The following is a 14,792-nucleotide window of genomic DNA, read 5'->3' as shown; positions in this document are numbered from 1 at the left end:
AACAGTATTGTTAATTTGTATTTACCAATTCTGTGACGGTAACATGCGATGATAAATTCTGCTTTCAATTATTATTCTGTATGTAATTCAGAGAGAAAGAATGATCGTTATTGGAAGGAATTACGAGTCGTATTGAGTCACATATTTACGTCAGCCTTCGTAAGGTCTGCGAGTAAAAAAAAAATTACTCGACTTTCTTCACATTCTGTAATACTTGCCTAGCACAATATCACACTCTTAACCTGGATCTGATCTTTCATTCCCCCCTATAATACACATTACTTTTACAAAAGACTGGATTAATCTTCCATTTTGTCATTAAAAATTTCTAAATAAGGATTACAGATTATAAATGTAGTTTTTTACGTATCAATCTTAGCGATCGTTACTTTTATCACGATTAGTTCATTTAACCAATTATTAAAGTAATAAAAATATAATTAATTACTACCTAATTTTGTACCAGATGAAACGAGTCGTGTCTGACCCTTACGGAAGAATCTCCTTCGCGCATGCGGTCCGCGCAAGCTGCGGGTTGTTATTAGCATGCCTCGGAAGCCGCAGTCAGTTGCCCGGAGACTCGCGTACTCGACGAATCTCTCGGATGTGTGTTTCGTTCGTGGTTCACGCACGTGACATGAAGTACGAAAGCCAATCGTTTTAGCTGTGGTACACGTGTTCCGTACATCAGTATGCATTTCAATTTAATGAATGGAATGGTGAGTATTTTCTTTTTTGTACCGTTTAAAAATAAAGTTGTACACTGTTCCGTATCATGTTGAAATACTGTGAAAGTGATGCTTGGCATTTGGTGTATACATTTCGGTGATATTTAGGAGTAAAAATATAATAAAATTTATCACGGTGAATTCAGTGATACGCAAAAATGAAAATATAATAAAATCTCTCGAGTACTTTTATTCCGCTTAAATGTTTACAAACGAATAAATTCTAAATCACGGAACCGAATTCTAGAGAAATGACTACTTGACTATACATCAGAAAATGGAAATTTGTACGGTACTTTTTTCTTACTTTTTAACTACTTCTCAAATATTCGAACATGGACGCGTGCTATACACAGAGCATGACTAATATTAATTTTTAAATTAAGATAAAACAAGAGGTACCACCGTGAAGCTGAAAAATTTGTTGTTATATAGGGATTTGGTGTAATAAATTTAATAAGTTACAAATTATATCGCGTCGTGAGAACTAATTATTTGAAGTAATAATTCAGTAGAGAAAACATTTAATTGTTACAAAATTTCATTCTTCAAATTAATTGGAAAAGAAATTACAAAATATTACTTACTTATTTGTATGTATATTTGTCTTACCTCTTTTAAAAATTGCAATTCCACATTCTTAAAAAATATTATACTTTATAATGCTATAAAACCTAAATGAATATCTTGTAATGTTATAATAATATTTATTTTTCATGTTATTCACATACAGTACTAAATACTTATTTGTTATAACCTTTGTCATAATCATTGAGAGTATTTGTTACAATTATTATTTCTCATAATTTTTCTCCTTATTCATCATCATCTTTCAGTTTTCACATTCATATGTTTTATAACGCATATTAATATTGATATTAAACATTACATATTAATATTTGTAATGCATATTAATATTGATTAAGGTCAACAATAGTCAACATATATAGTTATTAATCACTAATTAATACTGATTATTAAAGTAACGTACTCAAATTTAAATTAAAAGATATTAATTCAGTAACTTTGAAAACAGTAAGTAATTATAAAACTTATATCGTATATCCAAATATTTAAATCAAAATTTTAATTTAAACTTATCACATTTCTCTTCTTATCTTTTAAATTAACATTTATCGTGCGAACTATTATATCGTCGAATATTTTCGTTTTTATTTTTAATTTCAATTTCAAGTAATTGTGAGATTTATCGAAATAAACACAATTCGCTTCAATAGATTTCCGTCAACACGATATAAATCTTTTAATGCTGCATTAATATATAGATTGTAGATCGTTTACAATTAACAGAACGCTTAAATGCTTGTGTCGCTTCAAGTTCCATTATTAATGGCTATACCTGTCAAAAATTAATCCACATGTTTAAATGAACGATAATCCTCGACTAATAATAGCGATGCATATAGTGAACAGAATAAATATTGAAGGACCAATTCAAACACAGTTTGGAACACTTTGTGTGCAATTAAAAATAACATATTTTGGAGGTAAACGATAATATTATAAATCAATGATATTATTCGCGTCAATTGAACAACATTGCTAAATTCAATAATTTCAATTTATAATATCAAAATATAATACCTAAAACTTTAAAATAAAAAATTTTAAGATATAATATTTAAAATGGAATATCATATATTAAAAAAAGAAATGTATTGTTGCACGATGGAGAAAGTCATTTTTCATATTATAAAGTACATTCTCTTGTCAACATTGAATCATGTTGAACATATGTTGATCAGAAAACATTCATATATATCTTTCAATATTTTCTAAAGGTTGATCAGCATCAAAAAATGTTACAGTTGATTGACGTTAAAAATTTGTATCTATACTTTACTGCTGTCATTTAATGTCCACTAGTGTTAATCAGTATTAATATTTAAAAGAATGTTGTCTATAATTTATAAATGTTGGAGAATCATGCACAGAAGTGTTCGGTAGTGCAGAATTATGACTAGAAGTAACCAATGTTGAAAATTATTGTTCAAAGTTAATCAATATTCGTCAATGCTGATTAAAGTTGACAATCGTTTAAACAACATATAACGTAGTTAGTAATAAAGTAACATTGCCAATTATTAGAGAAAATAAGTATTATTTAAGAATCTAATATTTATTAGTACCTGGTTTACTGAGAAATAATAGAACAAAGTTTGTGAAACTAATTCCTTTACTGTTATTTCAACATATAGTGTGTCCAAAGTGTTTCCATAAAAGGTCACGCGTGAAGCAAGGGTGCAGACTGGCAATGACCCCTAAAATGACACTTCACAAGCGTTCTAACACTTGTTGGCACGACATATACGTTTAACAGCGATAAATAAAGATTTCTCGAAGCTTCTGTAACACGTATTAGTCTGAGAAATTCCAATAAAAAGTATGTAATGTCTTTAGAATTGTAGAATCATATTAGTAAAAATTCATAGAAGATGCGATTAGTAGAAAAAATGAATTTTAAAAAATTGGATGATTTGTCTTTTGAATTTACATATGAAAAATATTTTTAACATATTTCACGTGTCAAGAAAATTTTTTTTTGCAATTAAACATGCAGTATCACAAAAATTATGGATGAATTAAATTTGGCGCCGATAAAACTTTCGATTTGTACACTTAATTAATTACTTCTGTTGGGATATTTGAAACAATATATGGTTACCTATATAATTAATATAGGCAATTTATAATTGAACTTGAACATGATTATAATTACTTTTTTGTGCTTGAATCGCAAATTATTAGTAATATAATAAGTGAATAAAACAAAGAACAAAGAAATATTAATCACAAATTTATTTTTGCGAAGCAATGTACTGGGTGCATCAATAATTTAGAAACCAGAAGTAAATGACAAAACAAAGTAAAATAAATTAAATAAAAAGTGAAAAAATTTGGATTGAATTCCTGTTGTAAAATAAATCGATATGCAATTAATAAATCGTGAAGATATAATGAGTCTAACAAAATAACAGAATCAATTTAAAAAGTAGAGTGCATACAATTTTTTATTTTAGTCTTTCAAAAGATAAGAATTATAGCAGCAGATATTTTTTCCCTTCCACCTTTTGATTACGTTCATCAATCACTTTCGTAGAAAACCATTTTCCTACACTTTTTGCTGAATCTCATCTCAGAAAGCTATGAAAGATAAGATATCTTCTTCAGTTCGCACACATTTACATCTTGTGTTTTCAGAAATGTAAAACGTCCACTAATAAGAAATATTGTTCTTAATTATTGAAATCTTAGGAATATTTAAATAGAAATTTAATAATATTCTGGTAAATAATATTCTAGTAAATATACGATCGGTATGGTTCTACATATTTTACAATTTATGAAATCAAATAATAAATAAGCAACGGAGAACAAATTGTTAATAACATCATTAATTCTGTGGCAACTATTTTCTATATTAAAAGTTCATTATTATTTAATTATGAAAACTTATTGCCACATCAAATATAGTATTTCATTCACATATAAAATTATAAATATTTTTCATTATCTATTGTCTAGTTCAACATTTTTAATGCTTGGAAAATAATTTTGCGGTATAGAAATGAATCATATTTCGTAGAATTTTCCTTAATACTTATAATATTTAATTTCAGATATATTCAAATAAAAGATAAAAAAAAATACGTTCCCATTTCGAACAAACTTTTCATTTTATTTAGAAATGTTTTGCTTTTTTATTGTTAGAATAAAAGTATGCTACGCGAATATTATGTGTTTTCCAGGATGTATTGTTCAGAATAAGTGAAAACATTTTTCACTAATCATATTAAATCTTTGTAAAACCACATTTATTTGTTTTCAATACTATATAATCTAGTCCCATACCTTGGGATTTCAAAAAAAGAGTAAAAAAAATTAAATAAATAATCAGGCACAAATTGCCTTGACGAAATTGATTGATATCAACATATAAACAAATGACAATCAGTATTGATACGTGCTGTCAAATGGTGAAAGATGTTTACAAATAGTAACAAGTATTTATTGACTAATATTCATCAATAAATTAACAAATGTTAGATGTATATTGAAAAACGTTGTCAAATGTTGACTCGTCTTATTCAATATTGATACTTGTCTTTGCAAGCATTTTTTTAACGTTTTTAATCATTATATTCTTTCAAACAAAATATAATATAAAATCAATCTAATAGAATGAATATACGAATAAGTCAAAATGTTGATATAAATATGTATATGTGAATGAAAGATGAATTATAAATATTAACAACAATGAAATGTACTAACACAATTAAATATATTAAATTATTATTAATCATAAATGGTGATTTTACTGTATAGGGGCACTACTTTGTTTTATAATAATTTTTAAATAGAACTCTTGAAATTTAACTTTTTTTTACGTATCGTTTATTCAGTTGATGACATCATTTGTGAAATAATATACCGGTTAAGTGATTGCATCTGACTGTGTTGCAAATACATGTTCTTTTAATTAATTTTTCATCACATCCTTCGCACGTTCTAAGGATAATTTATTCAATTATATCGCAAATATTTTTCTTAAACTGTTGAGTTGTTGATTTTGACATTAAAAAAGATTTATTGAGGAAGTATTTATGTTATTATTATAGACATAAATCGAAGAATGTCGATACTAAGACTTATATTGATACATTGATTATTCACATTGAACTAATATACACAAATGTTAATCAATATTATCAACTGTTTTAATCAGAAAATTATTCTGAGTTCGCACAAAAAGTTTTTACGATTCAAGGCAGTGTATTTCAATAGTGTGACGTTTGTTTCATTTCACAAATTTTGTATAGAATATCATATATCACATTAAACGATCGAATACATCAAATTGTATTCTTCCATGTTTCGCTTAAAAAAGAATAAAAATTTCATTTAAGAAATCTTCGATATACGAAAATACACCCTACGTAAAAATACAATAAAAGCTTCAGCTCGTACAATTATTTTTCCAACACGACTGAATGCAATTCAGTGAACCATGAACCACCGTACGAAAGTAATTTATCGTTCATTGTATCGGTGTTACTTCACTCGAAGTTACGTATAAGTTGAAAATACGTTCGTCATCTCTCAATTTCCCTATAGTAAATTAAAAGAAAAATTGTTCATCAAGACAGAATCTCACGCACCTGACTGACTAAATAGATTTGCATTCAAAGCCTCGTGGCGATATTTCTAGAAAAATTGCTACTATTCGAAGGCTTAAAACCTTTCACCCCCGACTTATTGACATTCGAATGACGTATTGACATTCCTCGCAATCTGTCGCTGGTAGTTTCACTTCGCTCGATGCAATCTTCGAAGCCTCTTTTCCTCCTATTCCCTTCTTTTTTTTTTTTTTATTCCAGTCCATCCATCCGCTGACCCCCTTTCTTCACCTCCTGTCATATAATAGAGGTAATTCGTGTCCTACGCCCTCACTCTGCTGGAAAAAAAGTAGAATATAACCGTGGAACCAAAAATCATCTGACGCATATAATTCTTATACAAAATGGTGCATTCAAACTTTTCCATATATTGTTCCCTTATGAAGAAATATTGTACGTTATGTTTTATAAGAAAACCTACATTCACTTTTCTTTCCTATAGGAAATATCGTTCAAATATTTCTCATTTTCTGTTACGATTATTATATAATTATCGAGTGGTACTTCGATAATTGCTCAATTTTTTTTAACTATTATTTTTTTAACCGTTCCTTTATTTTTATTCGTCAAGAGTCCATGCACATCTTAAATTATCACGCATAATGTGTACAGTAACTTACAATGCATTACATGTACAACAACTAATAATGCATAATTATACATTTGAATATTGTAATTGATTTCGTATAGCTTTTCAATACGAATTGAATTTAATTTGTAAGTCAATGAATTCACTTGCCCTAATTGTCTCGGATCTAAATGTAAAATATAGAGTGTATTTTAAGTATTATTAAAATATTTAGAAACTTTATGAATAATAAACTTCTCATTTCACAAAGTTTAATGAATTCAATGAGATGTCATCTCATCTCGGAGTTTATTGCCAAGAGTTTATTGAGTGAAGATTGCTAATCGTTTTGTTGATCAATTTAACCTCTCCAAGACACTCGTTAAAATTTGTTCAATTATTGTCAATGCAATATTAATAATTAAAAAGCTATGGTAAATCGTTTATTATATTTACCATAAACAGTATTGTACTGAAGATTAATTGATACTAAGATTTCATTACAGTGTAATGTTTTCAACTTAATTTTTTTGAGTTATCTGCAGTAGTATAGTCTCTATTAGAAACTTAATAAATTCTTTTTTAAATTTTCAATAAATAATTTTGTGTTAAAGATGACAATTTAGTAATAAATTATTAAAATTGACCAACGATCTAACAATTTAATAGTGGAAGCATTTATTTGTATCGTGATACATAAATAAATTATAGTTTACCTCTCGTCAGAGATGGAATGTACTTGGTACGATGAACTTGAGGGAAAGTAGGAAGATGCAAGAATCTCGTGTGAATGATAACTAAATGGAACGTTGATAGAATTCAAGAACAAAGCGACGTAGACTCAGTCGTGGGTTATAGTGAAATATTGTTTGGATTCCTATTGGTGTTTTGCGGTTGGATGCAACGAAAATGGCAGAACGCCAATTCGAGTCAAATACCTTTTCCTTGTGTCTACCTTCTTCGACCAATGAATTCAAGCACGAGGAATTTATAGTTAGCCAGCGATGACGATAATATCTTATCGGACAAATCAAGCGATATTGCTTGATAATAGAGTAATTTAGTGGCTAAAAATGTTCACAGGAACTAAGTTAGAAAATAGAAAAGTAAGAATACCAAACAGGGTTGTAGTATGAAGCATAATTTTATTTTTGCGTTAAATACTGCGATGTATCAGGAATTGAAATACATAGACAATTAATAACTTCGAAAAGTGATAGAGTTTGTTTTTACTCGTCGAAAAACTCTTCGAAAGTAAGATTCGTTCATTTTTATTTTTCATGCTAATTGACGAACGTAATATGTTGATTATAAAGATATAATTAGTCACAAGATTGAGCCAACCCCGATTTTTATTAAATAAGAAATGTATATTAAATTTGATAAAATAATCATAATTTCTTTAAAAAAAAATTCATACAATTATTCATTTTTTATCGTTTCTTATTTTTCATTTGCATTTTCAAGTTTTTAAATATCTTTTCATTTAAATCATTTTGAAATCTACATGAAATTACCACAAATATGAGAAAATTTACAATCTATACCAAAAAATTAACTGTGTGTTGGGCTCTTTTTACTTTTTTTATTCTGATCGTTTCTAAAACTATGTTTTTAACAAAATTTCGTAAAAATAGTATACCTTCAAAATAATAGAAAGCTATCGATACATCATGTCAGATCTGTAAACTATTATTTTTACATTTTTTACTGATGGAGTGTTTACATTTTTAATGTTGGAGTGAAGATTGCTAATCGTTTTGCTGATCAATTTAACCTCTCCAAGACACTCGTTAAAATTTGTTTAATTATCTTCAATGCAATATTAATAATTGAAAAGCTATGGTAAATCATTTGGAGATCTTAAAACAAAAAAGTTGTCAATTTTGCCATATTCTACCCTACTAACTGTATTGGATAAAATTATACAATCAGTCTGAATACTATACATATCTAAAAAATCTTTCAAATTAATACGACTGTGTAAATTATCCGAATTCTAGAATTAGACCTACATTAATATAGAACTTTAAAATAAATAAAGTGACTTTAACTTACACATTAAAATAAAATTAAACAATGTATACCTCTAATATCTCCTAAATTTGTAATTTTTTCTTTTTTACCAATTTTCGGTAGAATCGATACTAACCGAGATATCGACCCAACCGTTCCTACCTTTAATACCCAACGAGGGTAGGTAGCTCCAAAGCTATTTATGTCCCAGAAACGAGAAACATACATGTATAAGTTTTGAAACAATATTTCCTACCTTGGATAACATCGTATAATTCAATCGTCAAGGACATGTATTGTACTAAACATTGTTATTTAGACCAATATCATTTAGAGTTGAACCATACTGAAAAATGTAGTTTGGAGTTGATAAACAGTGACTAATTTGATCAAGAATCGATTAGTGTCGAGAAATATCATACTTGGTAAATGTTGATTAATTCTGATGAGTACTAAGCACTTGCTGATCAACGTTGAGTAAAGTTATTAAACTTTGAAGAATGTCGCTCGGAGTTGAAAAATGCTGATTAATGTTTACCAGTGTGAATCACTGCTTATCAACATCGGCCAATGTTATCTCCAGTTAATCAACATTGGAGAATTGCTTCCAGAGTCGAACAATATTGGTTAATGTTGACCAATGTTAATCAGAGTTGATCAGCATCAATTACTGCTGATTAATACAGACCAATGTTACCTGTAATTGTTCAGTATTCAAAAATAATATTTAGAGTTAATAAATGCAAACCAGCTATTCAATATTAATCAATATTTTCTAGAATTAACCAATATTAAAAGATATTATTCAGAGTCGATCGGTATTAAACAATGTTGTATAATCTGAATCAATGCTGAGAAACATTATCTGGAATTGATTATTATTAGAGGATCTAGTCTACAGATCAGTGTTGACTAACATTGATCACCGAGTATTTCATCACTGTGAATGAATATACTCCAATGTCGAAATCGATACCATCGACTGTTTGAAAAGGAGAAGTATTACAGGTTTACTCCAAAGCGTTACGAGTTTACTCGAAAATTTCAATCCAAACCAGTACCTGGCAAGAATATGTATCGTATCGGTTCAATCAACTGCTCGAACAACTCTATTGCAAAGAGTTGCATACCTAGGTGGAAGGAGAAAGCGCCGAAGAAGAAGCGTATGCAATCGTTTCGTTGCACGATGTCACGATGCACCTTGCCAAGATGACTCACTAAGTGGTACACGTGTACGTATAGGCGTACGAAGTAGTACGAATACACGTTTCGTCGCACGTGTTGGCACCACTCTGGTCCCCGGCAGTTCACGTGCGTTACAATGGAACATTTGCATTCTAATTTAATAGAAGCGACATCCGACAAAGTGACATTTCATGTTTCGAACTATTCGTTATCCATGGAATACTTGTTATTACACAATGTATCACGTTATATAACACCGACGCGTAATTTTAAAATGTAAATCATGTCACCCCTCGGCAACGAATACACGCAATTTTTGAAACTTTTCAAACCGGTCATTAATTATCAACGCGAGAGTATACATTCGAATTAATTATCCTCGTTTTATATATTTTATAATACAAATAATTCGATCAAAATTATAATACTTGTATATATTCGGACAATAATATTAAGGCTTGTATAGATTTAAATAATAATGTTAAGAGGTCGGTGATTTTACGAATTATCAATCATTTTGATATTGAATTAACTTTCATTTGAAATAATTGATTATGTTCAGAAGCATTTTTAATCTTTCGTAAGGGTAACATTTTATTGAGCAAATTTTTCATTGCTAAAATTAAATAATAGAATACATTTATTATTTCAATAATAATTAATAATATACGAGAAAACAAATAAATTTTAGTAGTGTGAAGTATTTTAGTAATAAAATCATTATCCAGTCAATCCAATTTATACATTGAGGAAAGAAAAGTTAATTTTTATTTGAGTATAATTTTTTATCCACCACAAGTTCGAACAGTCGAAGTACGCAATTCCCCGATGAAAAATATCGATGACCTTGAAAGGAAACTCGGAGAAAAAATTAACAATACGAACAAAATTTTTCTCTCGCCACATTTCTCCCCCCAAATTATTTTAATTCTGCCATAAACATTTTTTGTGTCCTTAAGAACAAAAAAAATATTTAGACGGTTTCCTTTAACCGAAACACCCCGTATAACCATTGCTAAGGTCCAAACCATTGCTAAGGAAATAAATAAAAGTAAATAATGGAAAATTTATATAAGGGAAAGAAGTGCATAGAAAATTCCAGTTGCAAGCGTTCGAATACTTTTGCGGCTCACACTGTACTTACGTGTCTCATTCAATCGACCGGTAACTCGATTTTCTCTTACATAATGCTACGGGATTATCGTATCATTGACGTTTGCCTTGATGCAGATCTTGGCCGTGGCGATTGCGGCGAATCCGTTTAACATGGCTGAGAAAAAAAATCAATGTCGCAACAGCGTTCCGTGAATTATAAAAGGCGATAAGTCACGTAAAATGTTTTGCGAAACCAGTTGCAAATGATTCGTAAATACATTGCTTTCCGATCCTCGGATCGCATTTTTGCGAAAACGATCTCGAGACAGTCGTCGCAAAATTCTTTGAAAAGAATTTATCGATTCGAGTTAGAATTACGTCGGAAACGAACGTGGAGAACGTAGAGAAAAATTGGACATTTTTTCAGAGGACAGATCGTTGCTCTGTCTTAACGAAAAAGATTAAAATTAAATATTGTTCACAGTTTAAGAAAATTAATAACTGTTCGGTCCATTCGAACGACATTTTGATTCTACGTAATATTTATTTAGAACGTTTTCAATCGCCATTTTTTGGGCGATCTTCTGTAATACGTAAAGAATATCGCTAACGATTATATAAAATAATTAATATTCCGGAATCTATGGAAGTTACATTTTGATAATAAATTTCGGACACGTTAGTCATATTCGATCGCACGCGCAACGATGAATTTTTAAAATCAATTCTCTCAAAAACGAAGTCTCGTACGAAAAACGTTTATTCCACGATTTCAATTTATTTGTAAAGAAAAAATCCACCCTTGCTTGTTACCACCACAAATATTGGTTCACTTTGTGCGAATATTTTTATGAAACAATCGAGAGAACGACAAAAACGTAATTTACCTTTTTTTTCTTTCCCATCTCGTTCATTCGGACCTAAACCAGTACTCAAAAAACCCGAGTGAAACAATACAAATTTACAATAATAAATTATTGAATGTAGGAACGCGTATCGATTCGTTTCTTCTTCCAAAAAAATTAAAAAATTTCTGCGGGAAATAGATTGTCTTCGCAGAAACAAATTCACTGATAAGTGTCGTTATTTTTGAGACACTATTATTATATAAAATGAAGTCGCGTCTTTTAACAATGTATATTATCATTAAATGTTTTGATTGTATATATGTCAAAGTATATAGTATATACTAGACAATATATCGTATTATGTATACAATATAATCAAAATTTGTAAGAATTCTGTTATAAAATGTATCCTCAATTTTTATTACAAAGAGAGACAACGTGTCCAATTTGAACGAATGTAAATTTTATTTAAACAAATTTGTCGAATCATATTTCTTTTCTATCTCGACGTACGTCTTTTCTTTTTCTGAAAGAAATATCTGATACCTAATTACCGAAATAAAAAAACGAAATCCTTTCTATTCGCATGAAATGAAAGCTCACTGTCTGCCATCGTTTGTCGTGAATGTTCATGAATAAATTGGGTCAATCGGTTTCCGATCCTAATCCCGCTAATGACGCATCATTCTTATTTATCGGGCCAATTTTGAACAATTCCCAACATAACATCTGAAAATTGATTAAAACGAAAAGTTTTTATATTTCAATGTGACTTTTAACGTTTTTTTGTTTATTACAAAGTTTTCCCAAAGTTAGATTTTAATAACAGCACTTTAGCTACACCTTTTTCTTTTATATTTAGAATTTTATATTTAAATTCGAGTAAAAGCATTTAAATACAATAATATTATTTAAATTATATTTGTATTGACCTTTATTATTTTCCTAGCTTACTGAATATAATAATCAAACGAGTAGTAATGAAAATTTATTCAATAAGAATCATCAAATAATGTGCAAGACGACGATATTGAAGTTAGGTGATGTCGATCACGTATCGATAACGATTGAGTACACTGTTGTTCACTTTAACAAAGAATTAAGGTTTTGAATAAAATAATTAATATTAAAAATTATTTTGTTAGTATCTCGTTTATTAAGATTAGAATAATTTGTGATATTAAATTTAATTTCTAATCTTGAAATTTTTCTAAATAACCGTGATATTGAAACTCCGAAAAATGAGAATAATTTCCAAAAAGAAGCTTGTAATATTTATAACAGGCAGCGTATTCAAATATAATAAATAATTTAAAAATTATTTAAAATTGTCAATTTAACTACATTAATCTGCATATTGGACTTGAATTTAAATAATGGTTGTACAATAGAATTTCTATCGACGGAAAATGTTTATTGGAATCACGGTTTCAATTCTCACGTAAATTATAATCTTTTCACAGAAGTGAAACAATGCAATCAGCAAAGAATTGAATTCTTCGGATGAAAAATCCTCGATACGCGAGGACGAAGTGAAAAGTTCACGGTTTAATGACAATCTTGCGCTTCCTCTTTACAGGGGCTAAAATGCCTAAGGGCGGTCCACAATTTTTTGTTACTGTTGGCGACAATAAGGAGTGCAAGTGCATCAAAATGCACCGGACTCATAGACGGGACGACAATGCCTCGATCCAGTGCCGACGGGAAGTACCATCTCTTCGTCACGCTGTTCAATCGAACGGAAATGGTATTCTCGTACATGCCGAACACCAAATACACTGGTGAGTACGGTTTCACACTGTTTTAAATGTTTTTTATTTTATAATCTAGACAGTTTTTTAGTTTTAAGAATAACATTCTTAGCGGTAACAGTTTATTTTATCTGTTTAACCAACAAATTGTATTATTACTTGGTTTGAATAAATTACCAAAAGGTAAACTAATTTTAAGCATTGTCATTGTTTTAATTAAAGGAACGATTCGATATAACATGAAAAGGAATGTACAAAAAAAGTAAATATATTTATATAAGTGTATTTGCGTAAATGTTTTTTATATAATAGTATTTACATATATTTTTGAAATAGATAAATTATTAAAGTGATCTCTAATTAGAAAATATACTTACATAATAAAGTATAAGAAATCGTAGATGATAATATTGCGTTAACAATCTTTATAAATAAGTGTCGAAAAATTGTTGACCAATAACTTGAACTTTATTAACCAGATGTTTCCTAACTATGAGTAATTTTTATCATTTATCTATAACGCACATTTATATAAACTGTTTTTTAATTTAATTATATTAATTATTTCTTTAGTAAGAAATTTTAATTTCAATATAAATCATTAGGTTACTTATCATATGGTATTGAAAATTGTTGACAAATATTGTACGTAAATTATGGTTAAATAGATTTTTCTGGATTTAAAGTAAGATTGTTTTAAAGTAGCTTTAGATTTGAAGCAAAATTAATTTAAAGCATTTTTTAATTGAACATAGAAGATGGAATAGAGTATATCTTGGATATAATGTAACATTGATTTAGAAAACTTTGAATTAGAGCGAACTTTAGATATACAAGGTGTTTCAGCTAAATATCTGCATACTTTTATGTTGTATATATAAAAAACTTTCCAGGACAAATTTGCATTATTTCAAGGCCTAGGTGCAATTACAGAAAGAATATTTTTACATTTCAAAATTATTTATATTTTTTTAAACGTTACTCTGAAAGATTGCAAATGGAGTGTAACAATAAGTATTTTCAGTTGTCATGTGTTCAATGTGTAATTCGCTGTGTCGTGTGAATTTAGAAAAATTTAAATATTTTCCAATTTGAATATCTTGAGAACAAATGCTAGGAACAATACGGTATTATTCATTAAATTGTTTTTTTTAATACTCTATGAGGATAAATAAAAAAATACAAGTAATCCTCTAAAATAATATCGATGACCTTGAAATTTTATAAAAAAATAACCTCGAGAATAGATTCTTTCCGTGGTTAAATATAGCTCTTGAAACAGTATGACTTTATCCTGGAAAGTTTTTTCGTACAACAAAAAATAAGGAGATATTTAGATGATCCCGTTTAACTGAAACATCTTAAATCATTTTTAGAGTAGAATTGTTAAGCAATATTTT

At 28.7% G+C, this 14,792-nt stretch overlaps 1 protein-coding gene across 4 annotated transcripts in view; it reads left to right on the top strand.

The window, feature by feature from the left end:
• Positions 1-560: 560 nt before the first annotated feature.
• The window catches only part of LOC143147505 (spondin-1), a 49,491-nt gene continuing 35,259 nt past the window's right edge, over positions 561-14,792 (top strand). For all 4 annotated transcript variants that reach the window (XM_076312804.1, XM_076312814.1, XM_076312796.1 and 1 more), the window contains exons 1-2: positions 561-719; positions 13,221-13,422. In XM_076312804.1, the coding sequence (XP_076168919.1) occupies positions 693-719; positions 13,221-13,422 (229 nt within the window). In that variant the 5' untranslated portion in view covers positions 561-692. The remainder of the gene's footprint in view (positions 720-13,220; positions 13,423-14,792) is intronic.

The sequence above is a fragment of the Ptiloglossa arizonensis genome, chromosome 1 (assembly GCF_051014685.1).
Source record: "Ptiloglossa arizonensis isolate GNS036 chromosome 1, iyPtiAriz1_principal, whole genome shotgun sequence".
In the NCBI taxonomy this organism is placed as follows: Eukaryota; Metazoa; Arthropoda; class Insecta; order Hymenoptera; family Colletidae; genus Ptiloglossa; species Ptiloglossa arizonensis.
The sequence above is the reverse complement of the archived record's forward strand: the minus strand, read 5'-3'. Positions and strand labels throughout refer to the sequence as shown.